Genomic DNA, 18,486 nt, shown 5'->3' with positions numbered 1-18,486 from the left:
CTGTTGACGAATCCGACTAGCAATAGAACCGACCTGTAAAGATTCCCATGTCCTTTACATTCTGCATGATTTTCGCAAGCAAATGGGCTCCACTTAATTCCAGCTTAGGAATCGATATAGTCTTTAGCGGCGCCACTCGCGACTTTGAGCACAAAACGTGGCTCGAAGACTGGGCTTCCCTGGACACGACATACACGCAAGCGCCATGTGCTTCTAAGCTGGCATCACAGAATCCGTGAACTTCTGTAGCCACACTAGAACGAAGAACCAAGCGAGGAAATGAGATCCGAGAAATGCTTGCCAAACTATTTCTCAAGTCCATCCAAGTTGAATGCAATGCTGAGGGTAGGCTTTCATCCCAATCCAAATTTTCTCTCCAAAGCTGCTGAAGGAAGATTTTGCACCTGACAATGACTGGATTTATCAATCCAAGAGGGTCGTAGAACCGCGCAATCGTAGATAAAACCGACCGCTTTGATGGCTTTGAGTTTGTGTCCAGTGCGGACAAGGGAAAAAGCAGCTGATCCGAAACAGGGTCCCACGCTAAGCCGAGAGTTTTGGCTATGTCGCTTCCATCATTAAACTTTAGGAACTTCTCTATGTCATCTTCAGGGGTTCCCTCAAGTACTTCCTGGTGACTGGAGCACCATTTCCTAAGTCTAAAGTTACCACGGGACAGTAAAGCTGATGTTTGGTGCATCTTTTCCATGACCTGTGCGACCGAATTACCGCCCGAAATAAGGTCATCCACGTAAAACTCCTGCCGCAGAGCAGCTGAGCCATGAGGGTAGGATTCACCCTCGTCGATGGCCAGCTGGTGCATTGCGCGGACCGCTAGAAATGATGCAACCCTCGTCCCGTATGTGACGGTGTCTAATGTGTAGACTTGAACCTCGGACTCGATGGAATCTCGCCATAGGATGCATTGATACAAATTGTCGGGTGGAGACACTCGTACGCAGCGGTACATTTTACAAATGTCCCCAGTGAGAGCGACTGGATATGTTCGAAAGCGAATCAATATGTTGAACAATGCAGGCTGAATAACAGGGCCTGTCATCATCACATCATTTAGAGAATATCCAGTTGATGTAGCTGCGGATCCATCGAAAACGACACGGAGTTTTGTCGTCGTACTGTCCTCCTTTAGGACACAGTGATGAGGCAAGAAATATTTGCAGAGGCTACGGGATACAGGGTTGACTTGGTGCATATGATGCAAATCAATGTACTCCCTCATAAAGGCGGAATACCGCTCCTTGAGTGTAGGATTACGCTCCAGTTTTCGCTCCAGACTGATGAACCGTCGATAAGCCTGAGCATAAGATTCTCCTAAACGATCAATATTGTTATTTAGCGGCAGACGAACTGCATACTCCCCGGATGGCAACCGTGAAAGGTGGCTTACGAAATGTGCTTCACAATCGTCTTCTTCTTTGGTATTCAACCCAGCCTCCACACAATCCTCGACTTCCCAAAACATACGAAGAGTTTTATCCAACCTTGCTTCCATCTCAGCTATCGAATCTGGACAATTGTGCGTGGCCAAAAGCGCCGAGCTTGATACCTTCTGTCCACCGCCAGATACGATCCACCCAAGCCGGGTCTTCTGCAGAAGAGGCAGTCCATCGGTGAGTTTGATTTGCCCTACGCAGAGGAGATCATAAAAAACGCTCGCACCAATGAGAAGATCAACCCGTTGAGGATTGAAAAATGCAGGATCAGCGAGCTGAATGTTAGATGGAATACGCCAATCGGATACATTTACTGTCATACTTGGTTGAGAATCGGTAATCGTGGGGGCGATGAGAGCAGTAAGTGTAGTTGTGTAAGCAGAGGTGCGAGAATGCATACAAATGCTTATGGTGGATCCCTCAGTAGAAACGCTGGTATCGCCCAGCCCAGACACAAGTGCAGACGATTGAGTTTTCCTAAGCTGAAGCTGCTGGGCGAACCTGGATGTGACGAGATGCAGCTGCGATCCTGAATCTAAGATGGCACGACAAGGAACTAAAACGCCAGACCGATTCTTCACGAGAACCACGGCTGTAGCCAGAAGCACGACATCAGAGTGAAGACCTTGGGCAGCAAGAGAGGTAGAAGAAGGTAGAGACGAGCTGCTAGCAGAATTTTGAGCAACGGAAAGAGTGTCCGGTTGAACGGCCTGATCGGGAAGAGTAATACCTGGGCAGCCTTGTGTTGTGGGCTGTAAACTAACGAAGTGCAACAAACTATGATGCCTACCGCCGCATACTCGACATTTTCCACTATTGCATGCGCGGGTCCGGTGCCCCGGTTTTAGGCAATTGAAGCATAGGGAAAGCTTCTTCACTTCTTTGTGGCGCAGCAACGGTGAGAGATTTCCGAAAATCTTGCACGAGTATATTCCATGGCCCGCTGAGTGGCAAAAGACGCATACAGACGGGTCGGCGGAAGATTTGGAAGCTACAAACGTTTTCTTAACATGCGTATAGGAATGGTTTTTTCCCACCTGATCGCTACTAGCGTGTGTCGCTGTAGCATATTCTAATCGCTCCATTTTCTGGCAGCGTTGCTGCAAGAATTCGAAGAAATCTTCTGCGGTAGGTATAGCATCCGACGATGTGTGCTCCTCCCATTTGGTTTGCGTCTTCGAATCCAACTTCTGCAGCAGCATGTTGATAACCATGAATCCCGAAATCTCCTCAGCAGTTCCCAATGTCTGCAACGCTCGCGTGTGTAAATTGACTGCATCCGAAAACTCCCGAAGCCTTTTAGCAGAAGGCGAGTCTACCCTCTTTAGCCCAAGAATCTTCTTGATGTGTGCCTGGAAAACAAGTCTTTTGTTATTAAAGCGTTTATTAAGTATATCCAGAGCCGCACGATAATTGGCACTGGAGAGCTCCAACGATCGAACCGAATCCAAAGCCGCATCAGCGAGGCAAGAGCGAAGGTGCTGGAATTTCTCGATGTCACTGAGATCCGCATCCGCTTCAATCACCGATTTGAACATTGCCATAAAATCCGAGAACTCGACGTATCCACCAGAAAACTTCGGCACCTTCAGCTCAGGAAGTCGCTGCTTGTGAGCCATGATGATGGTACTATGTCCGGAATGGCTTGGCAGAGTCGTAGAATTGGCAGCGGCGTGTGACTGGCTTACTTCAACAGCAGCCAGCAACTCAGCTTTCAACGATATGAAAAGAGTATCGAAGATTTCGCGCAGCTCACTCCCAATCTCGTTTTGATCGAGAGCCTCCAACTCATTATGGGCCTTATTAAATTTCGCTCGAATTTCTGCCAACATATCAAGGCGCACCTCGACTTCCGCGGCGGTCAGCTTGTCGATTTTATTCCCCGCGAAGGATTCGCCAAGCCTGTGCAATCGATCATATAATGACTGACTTTTACGCTTATACAGACTCAGTCTGGAATCAGCCACCACAATATTTCCGCCCGCGCCTGTATTTGGATCGTTGTCCATGTTAACCGTGGTGCAATCGACACAACAACGGAAAATGAAATACCGCTTAAGCGACGATGTATAGACGCGAGAGCGAGAATGCAAGACACGAAAAGTCAAGAACCGCGGCTGCAGCTGCGCAGAGAATGAGAGATTCGACGCTTAAAGTACCGGAATTTGTCTATAAATATTCCAGCCGCACTCTCACTGAATTTGCACTTTAAACTGTTTTTAATGTGCACACAAATGTATTTGTTGGTAGTTAAACTACCCAACAACACAATATTGTATAATTAATAAGTGTTTTAACGGAACGCGATTAAGCAATGGTTTTATATCACGTCGGGGGGTCACCAATGTTTGAGATGCCAAGCTTTTTTGGCACCTATGTGTTTCAAAAATGAAAAGAGATTTTGGGTTAAACTTTATAATTCGTATTTAATCTTGGTGGCTTAGCAGAAGGCGATTGCTTGCTATACCCAGATAAAATTTATGCGAGATCGATATGCAACCAATGCGCAGAGGGGTTAGCATAGAACTAAACTATAGACGACGGCGTTAGATCAAAGTGATTGCCGAAGTGGCGGCAGCAGAACAAAGTAATTGCCGAAGTGGCGGCGGCAGAGAGCCCCTTTAGCGGGAGAGCGCAGCAGCTCTGCAGAAAGTCAACGCTTTACAACATATGTAGGCGGCTCTCTATGCTCATACAATAATAATGTTAAAGTTACGGTTATTCTACAGCGGCTGGCCCGAACAAGCACTTTTAAAAATGTTTTAGAAAACTTTCACGTCAATGAAAAAATTAATTTTTTTCTCAGAAACAACCAGAGACGTCTGACGTCTTTTGTATTTGCATAAAAACAATGTGTAGTGATAATACACATTTGACAATTGACAATTTGATATATCTCCTTTCTGTGAAAATTTAAGTAGGAGTGGCCACGTGCGAACCTTCTACGCTATTCTTTAATTATATAAAAATGAAACAAAACAATCAGCCAGGCTCCGTTTTTCACATTCACAAAATTTTTCCGATTTACTTTTGAGATTTAAGTTCCGCAAGATTTATTCGTTTTCAAAACGAAAACATTTTCGTTGACGAAATGAAAAGTAAACGGTAAAAGCAACAACAATTTTCGTTTTGGTGCAAACATAAAAAATATGTGAAAACTGGAGAACCTTAAAACTAAACCGAAACGTTTTGGCTGAAAAGGTAATCCGCAAAAGTAAATGAAAAACGGGGCCTGCCTGAATAATTACACCAGGCAAGAATATTAATCTTTAAGTTTCCCGCTATGAACCAAGATCTGCTATTTTGTACTGTTTTTTCATAAGTATTTTGACAAACTCTACGCAACGTTTAGTGCTGAATTTTGACGAATTGCTACGTATTACAGCTCTCTTATCTTATTTACCGCTAAGTACATGAATGCATAAAGTATATTGCAAATTATCTTCGTAGTTGCACTTTGCGTTTTCTTAATATGCTTCTTATTCTCATTCGTAATCTGATCTTGGCTGGACAAAAGTATTTTGTCAGAACTTCAATTAATTTGCATTGATCTGCTGTTGATAGAAAGCGAAACCATTATTACGGATTATCTCAGTTTAGAGATTGTAAATGCTGATAAAAATTGTTTTCGTTCAATAATTTGTGAAATATGAGTAACCGAATGGAATTCAGTGAATCTCTTAAAAATGAAATAATAGTAAAGTTCAACGGAATAATAGTCAGCGAACGGACAATACGTAGACGTCTTAAGGAAACTGATTTTGGAACATATATTACCGGAGCTATACTGCAAATAACACAGCGCAATAAGTTAAAGCGCCTTGAGTTTGCCAAAAAACTGATCGGCGAACAATTTTAATTTTGGAACAATTTTTTATGGAGCAATGCAAGTGCTTTTCACTTTCACGTCGCAAAAAAGTGGCACCTATGTATATGTATGTGTAAGAGCGATCCATAGAGGTGGAACCATTATGTTGTAAGGATGCGTCGCCTACAATGGCTTGCGAAATTTAGTTCCTGTTGATGGTAGCATGAATAAAGAGAAATATTTGAAAGTGCGTATTTACCTTCCAACAGGACAACGCCCGTGTCATAAAGCTAAAGTCGTTACTCATTCTTGAAGGACATTGGGGTTAATACTTTGAACTAGCCGCACCAGAGCCCAGACTTAAACATTTTCGAGAATCTCTGGTCTTATATAAAAACCAGACTCCAAATTTGACAAGGAACCGTGAGAATAACATCTGAGAATAGAAATCACTCTGGAGAGAAATTCTGCAGGCTAATATCCACAGCTTAGTGGAGTCAGTTCCGAGACGTCTGCAAAAGGTGATAAAGGCAAAGGGAGGATATATATTTTGCTGATTCAGCATAAAAAGTTAGTTCGTTCCATTCGTTTTTTTTTTTTTTACATTTTATAAAATGTCAAAATACTTATGCCACCGTCTGTTTGGGAATAATTAATTTTCATTTCACAATAAACCCACTTATCATACTTTTTTTACATATTGTTAATAGCTTAAAAATAAGAAGTTGCAACCGAATATGTTGTCCATAATTTTTGTCAAAATACTTATGCCGATGTGTGTATATTACGCCAGCAACGTACGGTATACGTACGTACAACGGTATTTTAACGGTAAAATGTGGTTTTAGGACGATTGGTAAAACGGTTTGCGCATAAAATGCGCATAAAAAAAAATATGTATGCACAGGAATTACATTTTTTTCCACTTTTCCTGAATTTTGAAAAAGATCTGCAAAAACAAGTAGCTACAAAAACAAAATACTAGATTTAAAAAATTAAAAGAAAAAACTAAACCTTGAGAAACAAATTTGATGATGATATGGATACCAGCCTTTTTGTGTGTTTATCACTTTGGCTTTGCTGCAGAGTTTCCTCTATTCCGTCCTGATTTTGCTAAGCTCCCGTATCCACCACGAGTTGCGATTGGACTTTGGGGGTCGGCTGATCGGGCAGAATTTGAGAAATGATTTCTGTAGAGCCTTGGTAACGTTCAGTGGCGCTTCTGTACTAGACGTACTAGTCTCCCGTGCGAAGGATTTTAAGACTTTTGGTTTTTGAGAATCGGATCCAGTCTGTCGTTTAGAATTATGGGAGGCCTTTATCTTCTCCCTTTCCCATTTGATATTGTAATGTATCGTGTAGTACTCCTAAAAGGAGCACTCACCTGATACATGCCAATCCTTGTTGGCTATGGAGCCGCTGTTCGAGGCCAGGGTTATGTCTATAGCCTCTGCACGGTTGCTGTTGCGGAAAGTGGCGTGGTCACCCAGTTGCACACAAAAAGGTTTGTGGACAGGATGTACTCGAACAGCGACTTTCCCCAGGAATTTTTCGTCACCCAGGACCATGTCGTTTCCCTGCTTCGGCGCTTGACGGACAAGTGCCGTGATATCCTCCGAGGGTGGGTCCTCTGCTTTATATTTTGATTGTGCAGAGGCCAGATATATGTAGGTTTTTCCCGTCCTTCCTCTCGCATAGTGCATTCGTCAGGATCGTTGCTTTCCACGATAATGGTTACCTGGCTTACCTGCTGATTGTGGTGTGAGAAAGACGGTATCCGCGACCACTCAAACCCCGAACTCTTTCACATACGATCCAGGGCTCTTGGATTAGGGCCACGCTTTGAGTTTTGATTAGGACAATTGTGTCATTGTCTTCCTTGATCGGAGGAGGGATGCAGCCCTTCATATTCGATTTCGTTTGGTTAAAGTTCACCAAAGCCTTAAGCTCTGGTTTTGAGAAACTCAAGAGTTTCCACGTTACCACATACGCATACAAACCAGTTGTCTGTGTGAACAACGACGTCATTTATAGACTCACTCAGAATTTCTGATTCAGCCATCCGTCAGTTGACTTCCGAGATCATCCCCTCCGGATGACCACGGTCGATAATGGCTACCTGCAGCTCAGGCTCAAGCTCGGAAGCTTTCGTAGAGTCATCCGTCTTTTCCGCTTCTGTCTAGAAGGTGTTGGTGGTGCCTTGGCTCTCGGCGCGTTCCGCGACTGATGTGTGGACTTCCCCTTCACCATGTCGGTGTTATTTTTCGCCCTTTGTGCTTTTGCAGACGACACAGAGGGTTTGCTCAACTGCGCGGTCGTGCCAGATTCTTCTGGCGATGATGTCGAAGATCAATCCTTCTCTGCCGCAATGATAGATGCGCTGTGTGGGTTTTTTTTTAGCACGTTGTTTTTGTACTACTTCTTACTTCGACATTAAGGGACGAAGTGACAGTGAAGAGGATGCTTCCGCCTCACTGTTTACTTTAAAACCGAGAAACACAAAATCGCAGAATCGTGCAGAATGACTATATCTTCTAGACCGCAGAATCTGAGCCAGATCGTATTATTGTAGCCAGAATGAAGAAAACAATTTCATATTCTTTCGATCTGCCTCTCCCTAAAACACTCGTTTCATGGTTGGCTTTGCCTATCGCAAACAGTGAGCGCCTAGATCTCAGAGACTATAAGAGCTAGAGCAGCCATACCAAATTTGGTATCCACACTCCTGTGATATCCAACCTGCACTGATCGGATTATTATTATAGACAAAAGGAACAAATCAATTTTCGGTCGCTACGCAGTCCCCGACGACACGTTCAGAATTTTAATAAAATGTAATGCCCAAAATCTATTTAAAAAAATCGGTTTGGCTCAAAGCGGAAATGTGGTGTTGCATAGTGTTATAATTAAAACAGATCTGTTTCTTTAAGAGTTGAAGAAATGGTATTATCTTCATATTTTGGAAACCAATTTGCCAAATTTTATAGACGATGCGTCTACCCCATATCGGAGATCACTTTTTATCAAGAAAAATCGTTTCAATAATCAGAGGTTTGACTTAATGCAGTGGCCTGATCCAAGCCCAGATCTTAATCCCTTTAAAAATCGAATTGCTCTGCTTAGAAAAGATTGGCAAAGAATGTACGAGTCTGCACCAAAGAGATTGGATGAGCTTTGGCAGCGTGTGCAGACGGAGTGGCACATGATACCTCTCGAGCACATTCCAAATTTATTCGAGAGTATGCCCAAACACATTCAGAGTGTAATGAACGCTAAGAACTGTTGGACAAAATAGCAAAAAAAAAAATATATATATATAAATGTAAAAAAATTCAAACGTTCAAAAGTGGATGCGTGCGGCTCAACAAAGCAGGGCTATCTACAGTGGCGAGCACATGTGGATACAAGTTTATCACTTTTCACTTTAAGCGCCTGTAAAATCTTTAAAAATGAATCAATCTTTGTGATTTTTTTTTTTAAGATTCTTTAATTTAGTGAGAATGAAAAAAGACAATAATTTAAATTCAAAGAGATCCTTTTCCTTAAGAGATTTTAATTTGTTCAAAACATGAACATGTATCCACTTTTGCACGTTTCAAATTTTGTTACTTTAATAATTTTTTAAAAATATTTGTTCCAAAGGGCCTTAGCTTTTATCATATTCCGAATAAGTATTGGCATACTCTCGACTAAATTTAGTAGGTGCTGACCAGGTATCATGCGACACTTCGACTTCACGCGCTCCCAAAGACTGACCCAATCCCTTTGGTGCAGATGCGTACTTTTCCAATGTTTTTTAAACAGAGCCCATCGATTTTCAATGGGATTTAGATCTGGGCTATTGAGCAGGCTACTGGATTAAGTGAAAACTTGAGTTATTGGGACAATTTTTCACGAATTTAGTCGTGTGCGTCGGGCTACCGTCTGGCTGGAAAGTGATCTCGGATATGGGGAAGACACATTTGTCTATAAAATTTGACAAAATGGGTTCCTAAATATGAAGATAATACTCTTTTTTCACTATTCCATCGATTTTAACCAATTGGAGAACGTTTTACCAGAACGTTTCCACCAGAGCCGTATTCTAAAACCGAACGAACTAGCGAGGTATTCAAATTCCGAATACTACCGAATACTAATACTAATTTTAATTTATTATTTTTATTTACTTATTAATTTTATTTGTATTTTATTTATTTTATTTGTATTTTATTTATTTTTTTGTTTAAGAGTTTATCAAGTATTTTTCTAATTTATCCCTAAATTGCTTTGTTCTACTTATATGTTTAATATGTAGAAAGGTAACTCGTTCCATAACCGAATAGAATTTGTTAAAAATTGTTTTCCCGAATTGGCAAGTTTGTACCTTATGGTTACCAGATCCAACGTTCTATTGGATGAAGCAAAGTAGCTCAAGTATTTATCATACAAGTAGCTCGTCTGTCTGATATAGATTATTCGATATAGAAAAATAATTGTTCTGTACTCAATTCATGTCTTCTAATCCATTTTGAATATTTGTTTTGCTAAGATTAAGATATGATGGGTTCGTCACTTATTATACATATATGTAGCGGGCAATGTTGTTAAATGTTACTTTTAGTTTTTTTTTTAGATTTAGCGTCATAATTTCCAAATATTTTAATACCATAGAATAAGGTGGGTGTCAAATATATCTTAGCTATCATTAGTTTAAGTAGGTTAGGTTAGGTAGAGACGGCCGCCAAGCTCGCTCGGAGCCCAGCACACATAGGCCGGTTTCGGCCCGTTGTGATACCGCTTGGGATCATTCCCTCCCTGCAGATGAGACTTCATGTCAACAGTTGTCCCATCCAGATGCCCTTATAAAGTTGACGATCTTTCTGGGACATAGCGTGGAAATCTCCGAGATGTCGTTCAGAAAGGCAGAGCCCAAGTGATGAAGCCTCCTTCTGCTGAGAGCTGGACAGGAACAGAACAGGTGTTCCACTGTTTCCTCCTCGTCCTCGTCTCTGCAGCTGCGGCAGAAATCATTGTATGGGGCACCCAGCCTGTTTGCGTGGGTGCCTACTAGCCAGTGTCCTGTGAGGGAACGTATGACTGCGCTGCACCTTTCCCTGCCTAGTTTGCAGAGCTCTGAGGTGCGCTTCTTATCTATGGTCGGCCATGTTTGCCGAGCTGTGCGACAACGTGGCCCTATTTGCCACTTGTTGTCTATCAGTCGCGTGTACTGTTCTTTTATGATGAGCTTGCAGGTGGCCATAGGCATACAAATATCCTCCTTATCTTGGAGAAGGGGGGTTGTAGTGCCAGATCTGGCCAGCTCGTCCGCTATGCAGTTGCCCTCGATATCCCGGTGGCCCGGGAACCATATAAGGCTGATAGCAAATTGCTGAGCCATCTCGTGAAGAGATCTGCGGCACTTCGCCACAGTAGCCGAGTTCGAGGAGATCGCGTTAAGTGATCTGATCGCAGCTTGGCTGTCGCTGTAGATGTTTAGATTGGTTGCCGTGGTGGTAACCGTGTGAAGGCAGTACAGAGCCTCCCTGATTGCTGTAACTTCCGCTTGGAAGACGCTACAGTGATCCGGAAGCCTGAAAGATTGCCTTATGTTAAGTTGTTCAGAGTAGATTCTTCCTCCAACCCTGCCGTCCAGTTTAGAGCCATCCGTGAAGATGCTTATGGCCCCGTCTGGGCCGGGGGGTCCCTCGAGCCAATCGTCTCTATGAGGGATGATTATGCTGAATGGAGTCTCCGTGTGCTCCATTGGAACTTGATAGTCCGTTCTTGCTGGGACCATGTTGTTTTTATTTAGTATAGATGAGTGACCTATGTTCTGGGGTACCCATTGTTCAGAGTCCCTAAGACGTATTGCTGCCATTTCTGCCCGCTCCTTTCCTGCAAAGTCAAGGCTCTGAATGCATAACATGGCGTTTAGCGCATCATTTGGTGTAGTTCGAAGAGCTCCACTGATGCAGAGGGCGGCTGTTCGCTGAACCTTGCCCAGCTGATTGGTGATTGTCCTTTTCGCTAGGGCAGGCCACCAGACAGTAACTCCGTAGAGTATTATTTATTTATTTATTTATTTATTTGTATATATATTCCTAACGCAACAGTATTCCTACTTTATGTTAAAGCGCTAGTCACATGGAGTTCACATATGTATGTAGTTGTATGCTTTAAGCAGAATGATTTTCTTATTCTAACATTTTTGGTATGACTAATATTTTTATTATTATGACTAATATTTGTATTATTAATACTAATACTAATTCTAATTTTTTTTTTTGTTTTTTTCCTATTTTTTTTTTTTTTTTTTATTTATTTATTTATTTATATTATAGGTCTATATATTATAGGTCTGACTATTGCCAGATATATCCATCGGACTATGCTTGGGTTCATGCCCCACTTTAGGCCGATAGCTTTTTTGCAAGTATAGAGTGCTGTCGTTGCCTTCCTCACTCTATCCTTGACATTCAGGTTCCAGCTAAGCTTTTTGTCAATTACCAACCCTAAGTAACTGGCACTGTCGCTGAAGGAGAGCCTGTATCCGTTTAGTGTTGGGGGGTTGAGGGGCGGGACCTTGTATTTTTTTGTGAATAACACGAGTTCCGTTTTCGAGGGATTTAGTCCCAATTGCAACGTCATCCGCGTATGCCACTACTTTACAGCCCCCCTCTTCCAGGTCGCAAAGAATCTTATTGACTGCAATGTTCCATAGAAGAGGAGACAGAACTCCCCCTTGCGGGGTTCCTCTGTTGACATACCTTGACTGGGTGGACGATCCCATCGATGATGTCACCGTCCTGCGTATGAGCAATTGATCAATGAGCATCACCAAGTGACGGTCCACCCCCAGGTCAGTCAGGGCTTCTGTATTGGCGCCCGGTGTGACGTTGTTGAAGGCTCCCTCGATATCGAGAAAAGCTATTTGTGAGTATTCTTTGAGATGCAGGGATTTTTCTACACTCGAGATCACTTCGTGAAGTGCCGTTTACGTGGAGTTTCCTTTCCGGTAGGCATGCTGCGCACTTGAGTACAGCGGGGGACTTATGGTCGTCCGTAATTGTAACCCGATAAGTCTCTCTTAGTTTGAGTATATCTGGTCAGAATTTTTGTGTTGGTGTGAGACTATAGACTATATGTTCTACCAGTAGGTTTCACTACCTGGTTACTCCAAGAAAGCGTATTGTTAAATGTTAATCCTAAGTTTTCCACATGATCTATGTAATCAATTTGTTTTCCTTCGATTTGAAGTTTTGGATAGGCCATCGTATTTAGTTGCTTCTTGTATATTATTACACATTTACATTTATCTGGATTAAGTGCCAGACCATTACGCTTCGCCCAGAAACTTACATTGAACAAATCACTGTTACACACACTTATACACTCATCTTTTACTCAATGGACGACTAACATACATTTGGACATCATCCGCATACATATGACTTCTACAATTTAACAAGACGTCTGGGAGACGTCTTACAGACGTCTATATTTGAGGCATATGACCCTAAAAGGCTCATGTTGGGCATAATTAGACCTACATATGGGTAAGCGGACTGGCCTAAAAGTACGGGTAGGTCTAGATGGAACGACAATCTGACCGAAGAGAGTTTGGGAGTCAACAATGCCGAGAAGGAGCTTGTGCACGAACACTTCCCCATTAATTATTCTGCGATGATGCAACGACTGCAGGTCAATTAAATTTAGTCTAGACCGGTAGGGTGGCAAGATTCTACCCGAGTCCAAGTTTAAGTTACGAAGGGTAAAAATTAAAAATTGTTTTTTCACGGATTCAATAACAACCTGCTGTTATTTATGTGTGGTACCTGTGGTATCCACACACAGGAACAATACTACGGGTCGTCAAACTCCTTGGACCAACGTTTGATGAACGCTAAAACACACGTAGCTTTATATACTGTTGCGGCTATATGGCTGTTAAAACATCTTATGATCAAATTTTACTCCGAGGTCATTTGAACTCGAAATTCGAACGTATGAGACGTATGGAGCGCGACGGTAAAATGTCATAAGTTTGCATTTAGAAAAGTTCAGAAAAAAAAGATTAGTTGAACAGCACAATTAGATCCAGTTGAAGGCGTGTGTGCAAGTACCAATCAGAGTAAGGCAGATAGATTTTAATATCATTAGTCATTCATTAGGTCATTCACAAATAAAATAAACGGAAGCGGGCCCAGATGATTTCCCTGTGGCACTCCTGAAATAACATTGACAGTATTTGACAACACATTAGAAAACAAAACACGTTCAGTAAGGTTAGAGAGACAGGACAAAATCCAATCTAGAAGATTCGTTTGGAACCCTAATAAAGAGAGCTTGTGAATAAGCAGATCATGGTTCACAGAATCGAATGCATTGCTAAAGTCCGTAAGGAGTGAGCGAGCGGAGGAGTGTAGAGCTAAGGCCAACGTGAAGCCCGACTTCTGGTACTTTTTGTAGAGCCTGGATTTATTATTTTTTAATTATGACAAATACTTGGAGAACCAGGGAGGCTTGGACGATACAGGAGCTATAGAACGAGTTAACCAGCCAAGCTCCGTTTTTCACATGTACAAAAGTTTTCTGATTTACTTTTGAATACACATAAATTGGAGCTCCTGTTTTCACATTCCGCAAGATTTATTCGTTTTCAAAGCGAAAACATGTTCGTTGACGAAATGAAAAGTAAACGGCACTTTATACATCGAAACGAGCCTTAATTGCAAAATGAAAAAATAGATGACTTATTGATGCATTAACATAAACTTGACTCCTATATCAGGGTAATTTAACTTTTGCTTTCTTTATGAATAATTTTATTTTAACACAACCTCAAATTTGGCTCGGAAAAAATTGGCCAGGTTAACAAAAATTTTAGTTTTGATGCAAACATCAAAATTATGTAAAAATTGGAGAGCCTTAAAACGAAAACGAAACGTTTTAGCTGAAAACGTAAATGAAAAATGTAGCCTGCGTGAATCTATGTTCGATAATGAATAAAGAAACGACCAATCAACAAGCGAGAGATGTAGATCTAAATCGTTTAAGTTTATTTTGCGAAAACACTTTATGTGGCAAGCAGCCATGGAACTGTCAGCACAACCAGATCGCGTACACTCAAGGGGTATCGACAAAGTTGGATGGTAAGGATCTTCAGGTAATGATATTGGGCTATCGTTGGGGATATCGTTAACAAACATGAGGTCACGAAGTCTGTCCCTAATGTTTTTAACGGCATTAATTTGGACAAGGGAAATATCCGTTAGCCCATTGATAAAGTCATTGTGGCAATTGGGAAACAAAAGGTTAGCGTCATCAGAAGGCAGCCAAGAAAGAAATGGGAGGTTAAAGTCCCCCATGACAATAGTTTGATCATTGCAACCTAATGCAGATACGACAGTATTAATTGCTGAGAGGTGGTTTAAGTAAACCTCATCATCAGACCTGGGAGGAATGTAGGAGCAGGTTAAATAGAAAAATGCCGAACCAACACGAACTTTGATTGCAACAAATTCAATTAACATGTATGTTATTGAATGGGAATAACTCAGATGAGAAATAAGATTTGACTGCAATCAGAACCCCACCTGCAAAAGATGGGCGCTCCATTCTATAAATAGTGTAAGTGTCAATGAAAATTTAAAGATCATTGATAGAAGAGTTAAGCCAGGTTTCTGTAAAAGCGATGGCATCGAAATCAAATGACGCAATTTGCCCAACAAACTGCAAACGTTCTGATAGTGAATAGAAAAATGGTACACCAGTGTTTTGGAGCAGCAGGCTCGGTAATTCTGGGACTCGGGTTCGGATCTTTGTGAAGGAACTCATGCATAATTGTATGCTCAGGCCATATTGACGGTTCCAGAGATTAAGATAGTAATGAATCAAGAATTTTAAAGAATGATATGTTGCGCTTATGTTTAAATGTAAATTTAGTCACAACTGTATCATCAGGCGAAGCGTTAAGTTTAGAGGAAAGGTGTTGTTTACCATGCTCCGCTTAAGCCTCAAGAATAAGACCGGAAACAAATAATGCTTTCCGAGGGACTACTGCTCTAGGTTGAAGTCCCGAGCGAGAGCGTGACGTTGTCCAACACTGGTGGGCTTTCTTCAGGTAGCCCAGGGTGGGTGTTGTTTTCAAAAAAACTGCGCAAGCGCGAAGCTCCTCAGGCTTCTCCGAGACCAATGCTCTAGCTCTAGGTTTACTGAGGAAGTCTTCCCAATTAACGTCCACCAGCTTGACTCTTTGGTATACATCTTTGAGCAATGCGTTCGTTTATTGAGCTCGTTTTCCAAGAGGTTCCACTTGTCCCGAGGAATCTGACCGTCCTTGGATTTCCTGTCTAGGACGCCAACAAGGATTTTCCTCTCGCCACCTCGGCAAACGATCAGTTGCTTTACTGGGTTTTCGTTCTTTTGGTCTGGCCAAGCGTTGCCGCTTGGCTGCCAAGGCCCTTGCCATCTTTTGTTGGCTGGTAGTCTAGCAGAACTGTTTTGGCCCATAGCCTGAATTGGATATCCCGAGCGATGCCACGAACAACGGATCATCATTACCCATGATGAAGGCCGCAAGTCTCTTGTCTTGAAGCCTCGGCTTCTCTTTCGAGCGGAAGGTGGCGCTTCCGGGGTTGTTAAGGGTTACCCGGTCCCAAGGCACTTACCAGCTGCGACATCGCTCTGCTTGGCAGCCACGCCGGTAATCGGTACGCCCCTAGGGCCCCTCAACGTGGATTGGCCCAATTGGCTTTTCGGACATCTTAGCGCTCCAACACCGCTCGGCCATGCATCCTTATTCATATTAAACTGAGATTTTTCTTCTTTCCGCCCAACTACCATTAGCCAGCATCTATGGCAGAGACATGACTGTACCAGGACCTGTTTTAGCCGCCCGGGAGAGTATAGTGGCACTTCCACCGGTGTGTATAGTTACGGTTGGTGGCGGTTCGCTCGTGACCCTCTGTATTCTTGGATATTCTAGGAATATTTTATTTTCATTTTTTTTATTTTTTTTTTTTTATACCCGATACTTAAAAAGAGTGTATATGCATTTCCGTGGAAATGTCATCCGAGGCCAAAAAGTTAAAACCAATAAAAACCCATTTCTATATACGCTTTCTCCGATATTTTTTTCTAAATTGATTGAAATTCAGCTAATTTAACCAAAAACTAAAAACCTACTAAAATAACCACTTTTTCGGTATTTGTATAGTCATGTCTTCCTTTACTACATCCTACATATATCCCATTCTATAAGAAAGACAATTCATAATAAAAGTTGTTCCTCAAAGTCTCTCTTAAAAGACAACTATGTTGTTTGTAAAGGAAATATGAATTATTTATTGGAGAATGTAAGGTAATAAAGATAAAAAAAAACCACATGAAAAAATCGTACGCACGCGACCCGTACGTATGCGACCCTTACATTCGCGACCAGTACTTAATTAATTATAAAAAACACCAATAGAGATAATTTTTTAAGTAAACACTCCATAGAAAGCTACATTTTTGTTAAGTGAGTTGTGGGTGCTTTTAATAACTCCAGTTGTATTCACTTTAACAGAGTTATTGTCACGACATACAGTTATTACATCTTATCGGCGAAGCGATATATGGGTCAACTGATGTTTCTTCATTTCCAATCATAATTTGCATCATTAAATCCATCAAAGAATGTCGTCAATCCGGGAATTTGTTATGTAGGTCCAGGTGTTTCAACTTATTTTTTATTTTTGTTTTACAATAATGTATTTGGTTAATTAATTTTATTAGTGGTATCCACCATGTAGGTATCAGGTGGATTCCCCATTATGTCACGGGTTATGCTAAACGCTGGATTCAAATTTATTCCATATTCATTTTGTTACAGGCGAAAAAAGGAATTAATTTGCGTACATAGCACAAATTACACAACTGCAAAGCTTGCCGAGTTGAGGTTAAACAAAATGAGCGCAATCACTCAGGAATTTTGCGTACGCTGGAACAGCCATCTTGGTAGTATTGGCGCTGCTTTTCCACAGCTACTAGCCGGTCAGAGATTTGTGGATGTAACACTGGCCTGTGAAGGTCACCAGTTGCATTGTCATCGTCTAGTGCTGGCCGCATGCTCTACATACTTTGAAGCCATATTGGCGGAAAATCCCTGTAAGCATCCCGTTATAATTTTACCAGGAGAGATCAAGCTCTGGGAGATTCAGGCGCTTGTAGATTTTATGTATAAGGGAGAGGTGAATGTCACGCAGGCCGGTCTGGGCCAGTTGCTTCGATGTGCCGAACAGCTTCGAATACGCGGTCTATACGGGTCAGAGGCGGCAATAAACTACAATCAACTTCAACAGATGAGAAACGAAGCTGTCAAGGATGTAGCCCCAGTCATCAGGAGACTTAACAATATAGACGTGATTGAAAAGGAAGATGTAGCTACAAACTTAACCGCATCAATATCTACTACGACCACGCCAGCACAGACTCCCCTAGAGCACCATCAACAACAAAAACTAGTACTGCAGCAAATGGAACAGCATCAGCGTCAGCAGGAAAATGGTAGTAATATCCTGCACCTACAGAGACCACATCAGAAGCAACCACAACAGCTTTTAAACACCGCCTCCTCAGCAACCGCTTCCAACAACTCAAATGTACCGACTGAAGACGAATCCGCGGATGATGCCTCTAATAACTGGAACTCATATAATGATCATTGCGATGACTTTAGAGTATCCGCAACAGCTGAAAAAAATAAAACACAGATGTTGCTCCTCCAGACAAGGTTTGTCATTAATTCCGTTATAATTATAATATTGTAAGAAGGCTTTTATATTTTTAGACTAATAGTGAAAGAAACGCAACATTTTACTAAAAATGGCTTTAGTGCTTTTAAAAATATTCTCTATAAAGATGAATATTAATTTTTAAAGGTAAATTGAGAAGGTAGAATTTCGAAATAATCCGCCTCTTTCGAAAGCCGTTGATATGTAATGTAAGGTCATGGATACAAGTCAATAAAATAGTCCATATTTTCCTGTCCACATATCATTGTCTAAATTGATTGAATCTTAACTAAACTTACCAATTGGCGAAGGGCATTTCCATTCTGGGTTCGGTTACATTCGTACGATAAAATGTAAATAAATATAAATGAAAAAGTCAAATTAAAAAAAAAAAAAATATTCTTGTTGAAAAGTATTGGGGTAGTAATTGTCACCAAACAAATTAAAATAGTCGAACGTATGGTTC

The 18,486-nt window shown here is 41.6% G+C and overlaps 1 protein-coding gene and 1 long non-coding RNA gene across 11 annotated transcripts in view; one reads left to right on the top strand and one right to left on the bottom strand.

The window, feature by feature from the left end:
• LOC26533845 (protein tramtrack, beta isoform) overlaps nt 1–18,486 on the top strand; it is an 82,260-nt gene that overhangs the window by 12,545 nt on the left and 51,229 nt on the right. For 3 of the 10 annotated variants that reach the window (XM_033381591.1, XM_033381590.1, XM_033381595.1), the window contains exons 1-2: nt 16,909–16,949; nt 17,120–18,019. The exons of 1 other annotated variant lie outside the window; for it this stretch is intronic. In XM_033381591.1, the coding sequence (XP_033237482.1) occupies nt 16,924–16,949; nt 17,120–18,019 (926 nt within the window). In that variant the 5' untranslated portion in view covers nt 16,909–16,923. Of the gene's footprint in view, nt 1–16,908; nt 16,950–17,119; nt 18,020–18,076; nt 18,168–18,486 lie in introns of those variants that run through there. 6 more of the 10 variants (XM_033381592.1, XM_033381593.1, XM_033381594.1 and 3 more) reach the window with 3 other exon arrangements.
• Nucleotides 4,916–6,005, bottom strand: LOC117184411 (uncharacterized). Its single transcript, XR_004469730.1, has 2 exons — nt 5,522–6,005; nt 4,916–5,471 (listed from the first exon to the last, which is right to left on the bottom strand). It is a non-coding gene; the product is annotated as an uncharacterized lncRNA (long non-coding RNA).

The sequence above is a fragment of the Drosophila pseudoobscura genome, chromosome X (assembly GCF_009870125.1).
Source record: "Drosophila pseudoobscura strain MV-25-SWS-2005 chromosome X, UCI_Dpse_MV25, whole genome shotgun sequence".
NCBI lineage: Eukaryota > Metazoa > Arthropoda > Insecta > Diptera > Drosophilidae > Drosophila > Drosophila pseudoobscura.
This window is presented reverse-complemented; position numbering and strand designations above follow the sequence as displayed.